The sequence below is a fragment of the Hemiscyllium ocellatum genome, chromosome 8 (assembly GCF_020745735.1).
Source record: "Hemiscyllium ocellatum isolate sHemOce1 chromosome 8, sHemOce1.pat.X.cur, whole genome shotgun sequence".
NCBI classification, from domain to species: Eukaryota; Metazoa; Chordata; class Chondrichthyes; order Orectolobiformes; family Hemiscylliidae; genus Hemiscyllium; species Hemiscyllium ocellatum.
Window position 1 is genome coordinate 30393727 of NC_083408.1, and position 15179 is coordinate 30408905.

General features: G+C 41.3%; 1 protein-coding gene across 1 annotated transcript in view; it reads right to left on the reverse strand.

Annotated features, from left to right (window-relative positions):
* rad51 (RAD51 recombinase) overlaps window positions 1-14941 on the reverse strand; it is an 86223-nt gene extending 71282 nt beyond the window's left edge. Inside the window, exons 1-2 of the mRNA XM_060828312.1 lie at window positions 14849-14941; window positions 1123-1225 (exon numbers count right to left, since the gene is read on the reverse strand). Of these exons, the coding sequence (XP_060684295.1) occupies window positions 1123-1203 (81 nt within the window). The 5' untranslated portion in view covers window positions 1204-1225; window positions 14849-14941. The remainder of the gene's footprint in view (window positions 1-1122; window positions 1226-14848) is intronic.
* Window positions 14942-15179: the final 238 nt, after the last annotated feature.

The window sequence follows — 15179 nt, forward strand, 5'->3', positions numbered from 1 at the left end:
AGAGGCACTTCAAGGACAGGTTGGTTTTCCAAATTTTCTAGATTCAAGCAAGACTCCATGACACTGACAATGAGCAAATATAATCTATCTTTTAAGATGTGAGGAAAACAGAAAACAGAAAATTATTGGCCAGTTAACAAGACAGATATGGGGAACGTGCTAGAATTGATGGTCATAAATTTTATGAGTTGGGTACTTAGAAAGATTTAAGTTAATTGGGAAGTGTCAGCATGCTTTTATGAAAAGAAAATTGTTTCACCAATTTATTTGAGATCTTTGAAGGAGTAACACGTATTGCAGATCAGGAGCAGTTGATATAGTGTATTTGTATTTCCAGAGCGCATTTGACAAGCAGCCACATAAAAGCTATTGTGCAAAGTAGAAGCAGAGTGAATGGCAGTACATTCTTGCCTGGATAGTAGATTGGTTGATTCACAAAAACAGAATGGGTAAATGGGTCCTTTTTTGATTGTCTGAATGTAAGAAATGCTGCCTCAGAAGGCTGTGTTGGGTCTCAACATTTTACAATTTATATCAATTACTTAGAGAAGGGAAGCACAGGGCTCTTGTGGCACAGTAGTAGCATCTCAAACGCTGGATAAGGAGACCTGGGTTCAAGTCCTACTTGATCCAGAAATGTGAAATCAGAAAGCAGTAGAGGCAGGGACATTAAATATCTTTAAGGTGGAGGTTGATCGATTCCCATGCTAAAGAAAAATCTAAAATTATCAGGTGTAGATGGGAATGTGGACCTTGTTAAACAGATCAGCCATGACCTTACTGAATGATAGGCCATTTGGTTCCCTTAGCTTGTTCTATTTCTACTCACAATTTGTACTTTCAATGTTTACTTGTTTTCCTTTTGACAATACTAGCAATGATGTGAGAAGTGTCCTGATGTTTGGACAATTCAAATTCTAAAACTATCTTTTGAGCCTTGCACTTTTGAAAGGTCACACCATCTTTGTGGTTTATGTTGACAAAAGGAGGGTCGATCTCTGCAGCCTCAGCAGATAACGTTCAATTCAGAATTGACATGTATCCTAGGCATGATATCCTAGATCTATGAAAGATCTATCTATCAGACACTAATCAAAGGTTAAGCCTTTTTGTCACACTCACCTCCAAACGAGATATAGCTTGTGGTCCAAAGTTTTCCTCTTCAACTCCAGCATTCTCTTCAGTTCTCATTTGCATTGCCATTTTGGAACTTCAAGTAGAGAAACTGAAATTTAAACAAAGTTATAAAGAAGAAAGTTTTATGAAGACAGCACCAATGTTTCAGCAGTTCTGCCATACTGCTGCCACAAACCATGCCTTGTACCAAGTCAACTACTATTCTTAAACACAGACAGATTGTTGCAAAAAAAAAGGCAGAGCTCAGAGATAAGAAAAACTACCAATAAAATGAGTTTTAGTTATAGACATATCAGGCATCTTGAAAACAAACCATATGCTTTGGACTTCATTAGAAATTTGACAATGAATATAGCAATATAAAATCATAGACTCATACACCATGGAGACAGGCCTTTTGACCCAAACTGGTCCATGCTGACCAAGATGTCCATCCACGTTAAACCCATTTCTCTACTCTTGGCCCATGTCCTTCTCAACCCCTCCTATCCATGTACTTATCCAAATGCCTTTTAAATGGTGTTAATGTACCTGCCTCAACAACTCCCACCGTCAGCTCATTCCATATGTGCTTCACCTTCTGTGTAAAAAGATTGCTCCTCAGCTTCCCTTTTATTCTTTCCCCAATCACCTTAAATGGATGCCCTCTAGTTCTCAATTCCCCAACCCTGGAAAAATGAATAGGTCAATAAATATGTCAATCATTCAACAATCCTTTGCTGGAAAAGCACAGCAGGTCAGGCAGCATCCAAGCAGCAGGAGAATTGATGTTTCGGGCATAAGCCCTTCATCAGGAACATGCCCGAAACATTGATTCTCCTGCTCCTTGGATGCTGCCTGACCTGCTGTGCTTTTCCAGCAACACATTTTTCAGCTCTGATCTGCATCTTTCTCCTATTCAATAATCCTTGTAAAGCTTCACTAACCAGACAGTGCTAAACTTGAAAAAGTGCTGTGTGCCCTCTTTTAAGAGTTTTATAAAGAGATTCTATGCAAGTTTAACAGAGGTTCACACAAAGCACCGACTCTGTTCCAATGAGATTATAAGATTGCTTGGGACAATGACTTTATATCTAAGATAATTTAAAGTCTGCCTGACAGGGAGGCAGAATGGTTTGATTGTTAGAGATCGAAGCAGAGCTTTGAAAAAGGAAGGTGGTACAAGGTATTTACACTTGGGAGACAATGGCAGTAGCCTGTGTGTTAACAATGGAAACAAAGTCTCCAAAGTTCCAGATATGTATTGAGAAAGTTGTGCTATAAACAATTGTGCTTTATACTGTTCACTTAGTTCAAAGATGAGACAGAGTTAGGCTTTCCATGACAGTTGATTATCATTTATTCTTAAATATAAGGTTGATATGGGGTAGAGAGTACATGAAACCTTTGTAAAGATTGGGGTTACAGGATTTTCTTGACTATCAGTGTTTTGGATCTGTTCAGATTGAAGAGAACAAATTTACGTGAAGTTCAACTGAGGCTGAAAGATGCGAGAAATATTCTGGTTTGGGCGAGAAGAGTGTGCAAGAAAAGAAAGTCTCACAAGGAAAGACAGTTCTAGACTGAGAAAAGTAACAGAAATAAAACCTTGGGGATAAAAATCACTGGATTGATTCTAGCAAAACTAAATGCTTGCATAAAGGACAGAGAAGTAAGCCTATGAAGAATATTGTTTTGGTTAGCTTGTAAATAACAGGGGAATATAATTTGAATCACATAATGAAATAAGCTATGAAGGTAGTGTTTTAGTTATTTCTTTGGCTGTAAACATCTTTAAAAACATGCAAGCAACATGTCATTCCTTCAGCTATCTATTGGAAATTCAAATATCTCTGCAAGTTTTTGGTCTCTCCGGGGATTTCATTGGAAAACACCAGAATGGTCAAATAATTGAAAAATATGAAGCAGTTCGCACTCAAGGGGATAAGACTCAGCTGTTGGCTGAATCTTGGTCATTTGGAAACTAATGGAATCATCTATCAGAGGTAGACTAAAGAGGAATGATATACAGATGTCGTACAATAAACTACACTCAACAATGAGGTCACAATGGCACTTCTTTAATTTGAACTTCCGAACCCCCTTCTCAAAGACATCATACTTCACGGTTTGCATTTAATCAGATCAGTTCAAGGTTTAAAATGGAGACTCCAGATCTCAATTCACTCAGGAGAGCACAGCATACTTTTGATTGTTTACCAACATTTTTGATATAAAAGCAGCCCAAAACTGTTGCGACTTCTTGGATTTAGTTCGAACAACAACATAAAGGTAATGTTTATAAATTTTCATGATAACAACTTTGTAGAAAAATCATCCTTGGGCTTTACTCACAATGGTTGCCACATTAATCAAATACTTCTCTCCACCATATTTTGGATTAGGAGGCAAAATAAGATACTGTCAGTGTAGTGATTGTCCTGAGGTCAACCAGGTGGATCTCAGAATGTTGTCTCTGACTGGACCAGATAAATAGCTCCAGTCAGGTATCCCTGGCAGATCGATATAAACAGGAGTGTAGGTGCAGATGCTGGAGATCAGAGTCAAAAAGTGTGGTGCCGGAAAAGCACATGCTTATGCTCAAAACATGGACTCTCCTTCTCCTTGGATGTTGTCTGACCAGCTGCGCTTTTCCATAAACAGGAATGTCAAAGGTACTGTTTCTGAGAAAGCTGGATCAGTGCCAAAGATTTTCCACATGTAAATAAAGGGTGACTTGGTGACAGGATACCAGCCCCTGTGGAGTTATTTCAGTGGTAAAAAGAGAAAAGCACATTTCTGAAGAAATTCGTTCACAAGTCATCTTTGAAATGCATTTCTGGCTTCATGCCATCATTTGGAAAGCTTGACTTGTTCAATCCTGCCGTCAAAGACTGGGCCCAGTCTGTGGAAGAAATGCATTATTTTCTTCCGGGCAAGTGACATTGGGACAAATGAAAGGCAATGAGTAATTCTCCTGATAGCTTGTGGACCCACAGCTTTTTTTTGTTTTAAGGAACCAAATCTTTCCCGAGACCCCAAATCTTTCAAGACTAAGAACCTATACTGAGAAATCTTCAAAGATTAAGGATACAACTTCAGTTCAGTCTCTTTTGAGAAGTAGCTGGTTCAGTTACCATGGACTGTAGTAAAAAACTTGGATACAAACTTGATGAGGCAAAATTAGTTGTGAAATGTTCACCTAGATTGGCTCAAAACTGTTTGATTAGGAGGTGACTGTCAGAGTGAAGATATAATTAAATATTCAGAGGTTTTTCAGGAAGGTCTAGGGACTATTAAAATAGCCAGGTTGACCAGGAAGCAATTCCATGATTCTGCAGGAAGTGCCATTTGTTTTATGGCAAAAGTAGAGGGTGAAATCAGAAGGCTGGAAAGCAAAGGAATCATCAAAGCTGCACAGTTGGTGGAATGGGCAGCACTGGTTGCACCCATTGTGGAGCCTAATGAGTCGGTTCGTCTTTGTGGAGATTTTAAAACAAACAGTATGCTGCTTTTTGTTGCTGAATAAGGGCCCAATCCATCACATAGAGGATTTATACACAAAGCTGACAGCATGGGGGCAGTTCTTTATGAAACTGGACATGAGCCACGCATATTTGCAACTATGATTAGATAAGGATTCCCAGAAGTATGTTACGATTAATACCCATAATGGTTTGTACCAATATATGATACTGCTACTGGGGGTATCAGCCTGTGCAATTTTTTCAACTGATGACGCAGAACATTTTACATGGTCTATCTTAGCTTGTCATTTATCTAGAAGATGTGCCAATAACAGAAGACAAAAAGAAGCTTTAGAAAACTTGGACACAGTCCTCAAACCTTTCTCCCAAGTGGATTTAAGCTTTATAACGGTAAAAATGTGTTCCAGGTAACCCAAGTGACCTACTTGGGCTACAGAGTTAACAAGACTAGGTTACACCTGTTGGAAAATAAAGTGAGGACCCAGCTCCCACATCTGTACCAGAGTTTAGGTCTTCCCTTGGACTGATGAATTATTACAGAAAGTTCATAAATAACCTTGCCCTCCATTGCGCCACCTTTGCATTAACTCTTTAAACTAAAATAGGGTCAGCCTTGGAAATGGTTTTGTAGCCAAGCCATAGCCTTCAGGGAAGTCAAGAAATAGCCTGCAGCTTCACTATACTGTTCCTACTTGATTATATGACCATCCTTAATGCAACTACAGGGAAATCTCTAGCAGAGTTGTCAATGGAGAGAAGACTCCACATCAGGTTAAACCTGTTCTTCCCAGACCAGGTGGGAAGGGGTGAAATGGCATCAGGAATGCCAGTGCCAGACACAACACTACACTAAGCAACAGAGACAGCTTATTTCTGAGGGATCAGGTTTTGGTGTAGGAACCACAGGAATGGCTCTACATGGCTAAGAGGCATTATTGATGCAAGGTTAGATCCAGTGACGTTTAAAGTTCAGGTAGATGTGACAGTCTTTAACAAGGATGTGGATCACATGAAAGCTGCAAGCTTGCAAATCCAGAACCTGTGGGCTCTCTCTCTCCATCAAGTGTCAATACCTCAGAATCTGAGATAGATACAGATGATGTTTAGATAGATACCTCGATGCCTTTGCCACCTGAAAAGCTCTATTAGCAATCTTAGGTGGAATTAAAGTTCCAATTATATCATTGATAATACACTAGCTTTTCCATATCCTCTGAAACTCTCTAAGCTCTGGAAATCCCTCCTGAAACCTATTTATCTATGTCTTCTGAAAACCTACCTCTTTGACCAAGCTTTTGCCAATCACTGATGCACCCCGGTGCAATATTTTACTTTAATACTATACTTTCAGAGTGCCTTAGTTTACTTTATTATAACAAAGGCTTTATTTTGTCTTTATTCATTCACAGGATGTGGGCATTGCTGGCTAGGTAGTATTTATTATCCATCCCTAATTGACTTTCATCTGCTCTCTGGGCTATCATATTACTGTGGGTCCAGAGTCAAACACAGGCCCAACCAGGTAAGGATGGTAGTTTCCTTCCCTAAAGGACATTAGTGAACCAGATGAGTTTATATAACAATCAGCAATGGTTTCATGGTCATCATTACACTCCTAATTCCAGACTTTTTAAATATTATCGAATTCAAATTCCACCATCTGCTGTGGTAGGATTCAAACTCAGGTCTCCAGAACATGACCGGGATCGTTGGTATAACGGTCCAGCGATAATACCACTCAATCATTGCCTCCCCAAATGTAACCAAGTTATTGTTGTATACAGTATTCCTAAAACAGATTTAGTATTCTAATTCCTTGTTGTTTTTAGGATCATGCTGTATACAAATTGACCACAATAACATAATACCAAGTTTCAGAAAGGACTTCAATGGCTGTGAATACAGTAGCATTCCGAGGTTGTAAAAAGTACTGTACAATTACACATTTCTTTTCTTTCTTCAATATTCAAATAAATTTTGTGGAATGCTTTACATTAGGGGGTGTCAAACATCTTGCCAGTGAAAGAGTTCCCAGGGTCCAAAACATGTTATGTAAAGATTAGATTAGATTACTTACAGTGTGGAAACAGGCCCTTCGGCCCAACAAGTCCACACCGACCCGCCGAAGCGCAACCCACCCATACCCCTACCCCTACATATACCCCTTACCTAACACTATGGGCAATTTAGCATGGCCAATTCACCTGACCCGCACATCTTTGGACTGTGGGAGGAAACCGGAGCACCCGGAGGAAACCCACGCAGACACGGGGAGAACGTGCAAACTCCCCACAGTCAGTCGTCTGAGGTGGGAATTGAACCCAGGTCCCTGGCGCTGTGAGGCAGCAGTGCTAACCACTGTGCCACCGTGCCGCCCCCAAAAGCCTCCAACATAACTTTTTTTTCCACAGCTTACACTATGAATTTGCATCACAACATTTAATCATAACAGAGACAGTGAAGGGGTTGAGAGTCTGCAATTTTAAGGGAGGATAAGGGTGTTTTGGAGCTGAGAGGGACACACATTCCCAGTCACTACTTCAGCAGCTATAAACAATAAGTTGCAATATATGTAGCATCACTGACAAAGCAAAAAACCCAATGCTCTCAACAAAAGCATAATCAATGGACAGCCACAGAAGGATAGGTGAAGACACTTATCTTAAAAGTGAATAAGTAGGAAAACTAGTTTCAGGAGGAAAACTCAAGAGCTTTGGGTCAGGAAACTGAAAACACCTTAAGCCACCAATAATGAAATATTTAAAACTAGGAATGTACAAAGACCAGAAGTGAAGAGGCCGAAGTGCAAAAACTCAACAGGATGGAGATATTTAGAGAGATAGGAAGGGATAGGGCCATGGAGAGATTCATAAACAAAACTTGCCTCTCATATTTCCTTCAAACATTTCCTCCCTTTTTCCTTAAACCTATGTCTCCTAGTAATTGACACTTGTACACGGAGAAAAAAAATCTCTGACTATTCATGCCTCTCAATTCTGTAAACTTCAAATCGGGGACCCCCTCAGCCTCTGAAGTTCAAGTGAAAACAAACCAAGTTTGTACAATCTCTCCTCACAGCTAATACTGCCAAACCAGACAACATCCTGGTAAACCATTTTTGTTCCCTCTCCAAAGCCTCCACACCCTTCTGATAACATGGTGAGCAGAACTGTACACAATATTCCAAATAGGGCCAAACTAAAGTTCTATATAGCCACAACATAACTTGTCATTTTTTTACATTCTCTGCCCTGGCTGATGAAGGCAAGCACACCATATGCCTCTTGACCACCTATCCACTTATGTTGCTACTTCCAGAGAACTGTGGACATGGACACCTAGATCCTTGTGTGTTAATGCTTGCAGACATGGATTGCAACTTCATAGTTCCTTGGATGTGGAATCATAGGTAGATAGTATAATGAAGGCAGCATTTGGTATGCTGGTCTTTATTGGGCAGTGTATTGAGTATAGGAGTTGGGAGGTCATGCTGCAGCTGTACAGAACATTGGAATATTGCGTGCAATTCGGGTCTCCCTGCTATAGGAAGGATATTGCGAAACTGCGGAGGGTTCAGAAAAGGTTTTCAAGGATATTGCCAGGGTTGAAGGATTTGAACTATAGCGAGACTCTCAAGAAACCCATGCTATTTTCCCTGGAGCAAAGGCTGAGGAGTGACCTTATAGGGGTGTATAAAAATCATGAGCAGCATGGATAGGGTAAAAAGACAGGGTATTTTCCGTGGGGTGGGAGTGTCCAAAACTAGAGGGCATAGGATTAAAGATAAGAGGGGGAAAATTTAAAAGGGACCTAAGGGGCAACTTTTTCACATAAAGAATTATACATGTATGGAATGAGCTGCCAGAGGAAGTGGTGGAGCCTGGTACAATTACAACATTTAAAAGACACCTGGGTGATATGTGAATAGGAAGAATTTACAGGGGTATGGGCCAAATGCTGGCAAATGGGACTAGATTAATTTAGGATATCTGGTAATCACAGATAAGTTGGACCAAAGGGTCTGTTTCCATGTTGTTTATCTCTTATGGTTTTAAGGTTCTGCCATATGCGTACACTTCTCACCTGCATTAGACTTTCCAAACTACCTCATTTTTGTTTGGATTAAATTCAATGTGTCACTTCTCAGTCTAAGGCTCCAATCTATCTATATCCTGCTACATCCTCTGGCAATCTTCCTCACTATCTGCAGCTCCTCCAATCTTTTTGTCATCCACAAACCTACTAATCAGTACCTACTAAATTCTCCTCTAAATCATTTACATGTATAACAAACATAGGTCCCAATACTGATCCCTACAGAACACTACTGGGCGGCACGGTGGCACAGTGGTTAGCACTGCTGCCTCACAGCGCTAGAGACCCGGGTTCAATTCCCGACTCAGGCGACTGACTGTGTGGAGTTTTCACATTCTCCCCGTGTCTGCGTATTGGTGGGTTGCGCTTTGGCGGGTCGGTGTGGACTTGTTGGGCCGAAGGGCCTGTTTCCACACTAAGTAATCTAATCTAAACTACTGATCACAGATGTCCAGCCAGAAAAAGAGCATCCTTCCAACACCATTGTCTTCTATGGCCAATCCAGTTCTTTATCCATCTTACCAGCTCACCATAGATACCGTGACCTAACATGAGGGACCTAGTCAAAGGCCTTGCTAACGTTCATGTTGAGAGCATCGACCACCCTGCCCTCAATTGTCTTTGTCACTTCCTCAAAAACCTCAAATCAAGTAGAATAAATCAAGGAGAACTGGAGTTTAATGATGCTGAGAGATAGAAGTAATCATTCTTGGTCATGAACATGATATACGATAGGTAGGTCACTTTGGAGTCAAATATGACATGGATTGTGAAATCCAATCCAGTACATATGAAAATACAAAACAGAAGCAGAAATAGACTATTCAACCCCCTTGAGCCTGCATCAACATCCAGAACGATCTTGGCTGATCTATCTGTGCTTCTAGCTTCACATTTGCATATAACCCCAATTACAATTGATTGGCACATCTAACAAGAATCAAAATATCTTTAAGGCAGAGATATATACTGACTCCACCTCTACTTTCTTAGATAGGGTGCCACTGCTGTACAACCCTCAAAAAAAACCTCTCATTTCTGGTTTAAAAGGGAAATCCTTTGATATCAAAGAACCTTTGAAAATCTGCCCGTTTAACCACCGTAGACCTTGGAAATCTCAGAGTTTGCTCTGCACTTGCTCCAACGACAAGTGTTTAGTGCGTATTCCTTCCATGTCACTTAATTGGACAACTGGTTTAAATAAGCAGATAATATTACAGCTGAAGAATACAATTAAGAAATTCACTTTTAAAATAACATCTAAATAAATTAAATCAAATCAAATAGAGATGGCTGGGCAGGCAATGTACTGCAGCTACAGTGAGAGTGCTACTGGACATTGATGCAATCCACAGTGACCACATCTATAGCAAATGTTGGCTGCTCAATAGGGACTCAGGCTCAGAGTTCATGAGCTGGAGTCCAAACTGTAAACACTGACATTGCAGGTTTGGGGAGAGTTATCTGGTCACTGTTCCAGTTGGCAGTCACCCCCTTAGATTAAATACATCAAATTTGGTTTGTAGTCAGGGACAGAGGGTATGACTGCAATTAAGACAGGGATCCAGAATTTAACTTTGGAAAAGACTCAGCCAGCCCCCTTGTCCAAAAGGTACAAGGTTCTTACCCAATGTAGATGAAAGCATTGACTGAACTGAGAATAAGTGAAATGACCAAACAATCATGGTACACAGAACCATTCAAGTGTAGGGAGAAGTGAAAAATGTAAGAGTGATAAGGGATAGCATAGTTAGGACACGAGTTACTGCTGTTTGCAGCAATGAAGATTGTGTTGCCTACATGATGGCAAGGAGAAAGTGAGGACTGCAGATGCTGGAGATCAGAGCTGAAAATGTGTTGCTGGAAAAGCGCAGCAGGTCAGGCAGCATCCAAGGAGCAGGAGAATCGACGTTTCGGGCATGAGCCCTTCTTAATTCCTGAAGAAGGGCTCATGCCCCGAAACGTCGATTCTCCTGCTCCTTGGATGCTGCCTGACCTGCTGTGCTTTTCCAGCAACACATTTTCAGTACATGATGCCAAGGTTAAGCACATCTCCCTGGCTGGAGAGGAACTTAGATTGGGACAAAAAAGGAACCATGTTGTGGCCTATGTAGGTGGCAAGAACATAAGTAGGAGTGGGAAAGAGGCACTGCTGAGGGATCATAAGCAATTTGGGTTAAATTTTTAAAAATAGAACTATAAAGGTAATAATCTCAAAATAATTACCAGACCAATGTCCAGATTGGCACAGGTTAACTAATATTAGGTAAATGTGTAGCTCAAAGATTGGTGTGGGAGAAATGGGTTTGAATTCAGGGGGCACAGTCACCAATACTGGGCAAAGAGAGTTGTGCCATTCAAACAGGCATCATTGAAACCATGTTCAGACAAGAGTCCTGACAAATTGTGTAATCAGGGTGGTAGAAAGGCTTTAGACTAATCAGTGGGGTGGGTGGGAAGATTCAACCGAAAATCCAAAAATAAACAAGAGATCGTTGCTGATCCAACTCCTCACATTCACCTTCCTACCTTTACCCCATAACCCTTGATTCCACTATGGATCAAGAAACAACCTGAGCCTTAAATATGAACAATGATTCTGCTCCCACAGCTCTCTATGGCAAGGAATTCCAAAGACTCATAACTCTCTGGAAGAAGAAATTCTCCCCATGTCAATTTCAAATTGGTGCCCCTTCATTCTGACACTATGCCTGCTGGTCTTTGACTCGCTCATGTGGGGAAATATCCTCTCAGCATTTACCCTGTGAAGCCCCTCAAGAATCCCATATGTTTCAAAGAAATTACCTCATTTTTCAAATCTTCAGTGAACAGAGTCCCAATCCGTTTAGCCTTTACTCATAAGACAATCCCTCCATACTGGGGCTTATCCTTGTGAACCTTGTTTTAATTGCCTCCAATGAAATAATATCTTTCCTCAGATAAAGGGAGCAAAACTGCGCACAGTTCGTAGGTATGGTCTCACCAACACATTCTACAGTTTCAGGAAGACTTCCCTAATCTTATACTCCAAACCTTATGACATAAGGGCCATCATTCTATTAGCCTTACCGATTACCTACTCCATCTGCTTGCTAGCTTTCTATGTTTCATGCACAACTACCTGAAGTGTCTTCATGTTGCACCCTCCTGCAGTTTTTCTCCATTTAAATTATATGCTATTTTTGTTCTCTCTTCCAAAATAAGCAACTTTGTTTTCACATTATACTTCATTTGTCAACTTTCGCCCGCTTTTTTAAGCTATCACTATCTCTCTGTAAACTGTTGTTATGCATCCCTCACAACTTGCCTTTCCAACGATGTTTGTTATCATTTGCCAATCTGGCTATAATTCAGGACATTTGCTTTCTTCTTCCAAGTCCTTAATATATATTATGAACAATTGTGGTCCCAGCTCTGATCCTGTGGAATCCCACTGGTTGCATGTTGCCAACTTCAAAATAACCCCAATTACCGTTTGCTGTTCCATGACTTTCAGCCAATTTTCTATTGGTGCCAATATACTTTCTTAAACATCATGGGCATCTTATTACTTACCCTTTCGTGAGGTAACTTGTCAACTGCCTTCTGGATGCCCAAATACAAACATATACTGGTTCACTCTATCCACTCTGGGTGAGACTTCCTTGAAAAACTCTAATAAATTGGCTATACATGACTTCCCTTTCACAAAGCCATGCTGATGCGGCCTGATTAGAGTATGATTTTCCAAATGTACTGCTAATATTTCCTTAATAATTGATTTTAACATTAAATGTCTGGCTGATCGGCCTAAAGAGACTTTTTGCCTCCCACTTTTTTTTTTGAATCTTCATGTCACATTGGCAGTTTTCCGTTTGTCCAACACATCTCCTGAATCCAAGGAGTTTTGGAAAATTACACCCAATTCATCCAGCATCTCTGTAGTTACTTCTTTTAGGATCCTTAGCCTCATTCGTTTGCTAATACTACTTCTCTAGGTGATGGCGATAGTACTTAATTCCTTCCCTGTATTCTTTTGTATTTAGAGGATGTTTGAAGTATATTCCGCCATAAAGACTGATGCAAAATATTTCACTTTGTTATCATTTCTCTGTTCCTCATAACCATTGAGGGTCACCGAACCAAAAACGTTAACTCTGATTTATCTCCTCAGATGCTGCCAGACCTGCTGAGCTTTTCCAGTAATTTCTGTTTTTGTTTTGATAAACTTAGAGCAGAGGAGACTGAGGAGGAAGATGTGATTCAAATTGAGTCATAGAGATGCAAGCATGGAAACAGACCCTTCGGTCCATCCCGTCCATGCCGACTAGGAATCCCAATCTAGTCCCACCTGGCAGCACCCGGCCCATATCCCTCCAAACCCTTCCTCTTCATATACCCATCCAAATGCCTCTTAAATGTTGCAATTGCACCAGCCTCCATCACTTCCTCTAGCAGCTCATTCCATACATGTACCACCCTCTGCGTGAAAAAGTTGCCCCTTAGGTCTCTTTTATATCTTTCCCCTCTCACCCTTAACCTATGCCCTCTAGGTCTGGACCCCATGAGGGGCATAGACAGGGTAAATCAGGAATAAAGTTTTCCTCTTGATGGAGAGAATCAAAGATTGGGGGCATAGATTCAAAGTAAGGGGCAGGAGGTTCAGAGGAGATGCAAGTTCTTTTTTTAACCCAGAGGGTGGTGAAAATCTGGAACTCACTGCCTGTAAAGGGTGGTAGAGGCAGAAATGCTCATAATGTTTAACAAATATTTAGCTATACACTTGTGATGCTGAGGCATATGAGGCTATGTAGAAATGCTGGAAAATAGGATTAGAGTACTTAGGTGCTGTTTTGACTCGATGCACTTTTTTTCTATGCTATAAACTCCAATTACAGAAAATACAAGTATCTATAGGCAAGTTATCTTAACATTTATGATCATAAAAGGATGTAATAATACAGCAGTTAGAAACTCAGTATAATTAAGCAGTATCAGCTTGGCATCGTGAAAGGAAAATCATGTCTAACAAATTTCTTTGTTGGAGGTACCAAGCAAAATAGATAAAGAGGACACAGTTGATACAGTACATTTGTTTCTCTAAATAGCATTTGCTAATGTACCATATAAGGCTACTAAGATAAGGCCCCATGGTGTTGAGGTTGTTTTAGATTAGATTAGATTAGATTACTTAGTGTGAAAACAAGCCCTTCGGCCCAACAAGTCCACACCGACCCTTCGAAGAGCAACCCACCCAGACCCATTCCCCTACCTTTACCCCTTCACCTAACACTACAGGCAATTTAGCATGGCCAATTCACCTAACCTGCACATCTTTGGACTGCGGGAGGAAAACGGAGCACCCGGACGAAACCCACGCAGACACGGGGAGAACGTGCAAACTCCACACATTCAGTTGCCCAAGGTGGGAATTGAACCCAGGTCCCTGGCACTGTGAGGCAGCACTGTGCCACCATGCCACTCATTATTAGCATGGGTAAAGGATTGGCTAACTAATCAGACAGAGTTGAGATAAGGCAGTATTTTCAGGAATGGCAACCTTTAGCTAGTGGAGTGCCGCAATGATTTACAATAAACTTTAATAGATTTGATGATGGAAGCAAATATCATTTTACCAAATTTGCAGATGGCACAAACAGATGCAAAGGCAACTAATGCAGATAAACAAGAAGTCGCCAGATGAATATAAACAGATTATATGAGTAGGAAACAACTTGGTAGGTGAAATATAAATGTGGGAAAATGTGAGGTTATGCACTTTGGCAGGAATAACAGAAGAGCTAAACACTAGTTAAGTGGATTAAGGGTGTAGAAAGCTGCAGTACAGAGTGATTTGGAGTCCTGGAGCATGAATCACAAAAAGCTAGCATCTAAATTTAGTAGGTAATAAGGAAGAAGGCAGGGCAGTGCAACCACTGCACGCATTACAGTGCAGCCAGCATTCAAACTCAAGATTTTACTAATGGAATGGAGGTCCCGGGGTCAATTTTGCCCCCTTCCCAGATCCTCTTATAGACATTAACACAACAGACAAACGCTGCCCCTGGGACAGGTAGGGGTAAGGGAAGTGCCAGCAACCCGACTCGGACTTGTACCCTCCATCGGAGGCCACGGTCCCGCCTTGCCGAAGGAACTCCCTGTTTTTTTACCTGAGAGACGGTGGCGGCCAACGGCTAGTCCGTTGAAGCGGGCGGCCGCGTCCCCTCGCGCCGCCTCAGGCTTTCTTTCTGTCCGCTCTGCCCTTCCAAAACGCGCGCCACTTCGCAGTGACGCAGTGACGCAAGCCGCAGACGTTCGCGGGCGGAAGTGGAACGTGCGCTGCTATTATCGCTGTCTGAAGGAGAGCGCGAGCACCATGAGGATAACGGTCGTTTACCTGGAGCCTATCCCGGCTGTCAGTTTGGACGAAGCCGCTTGTAATGAAGGAGCTGTCGCCATGGATAGATGAAGTAGCCTGTTGTGGTAATGTTAATCGAATTA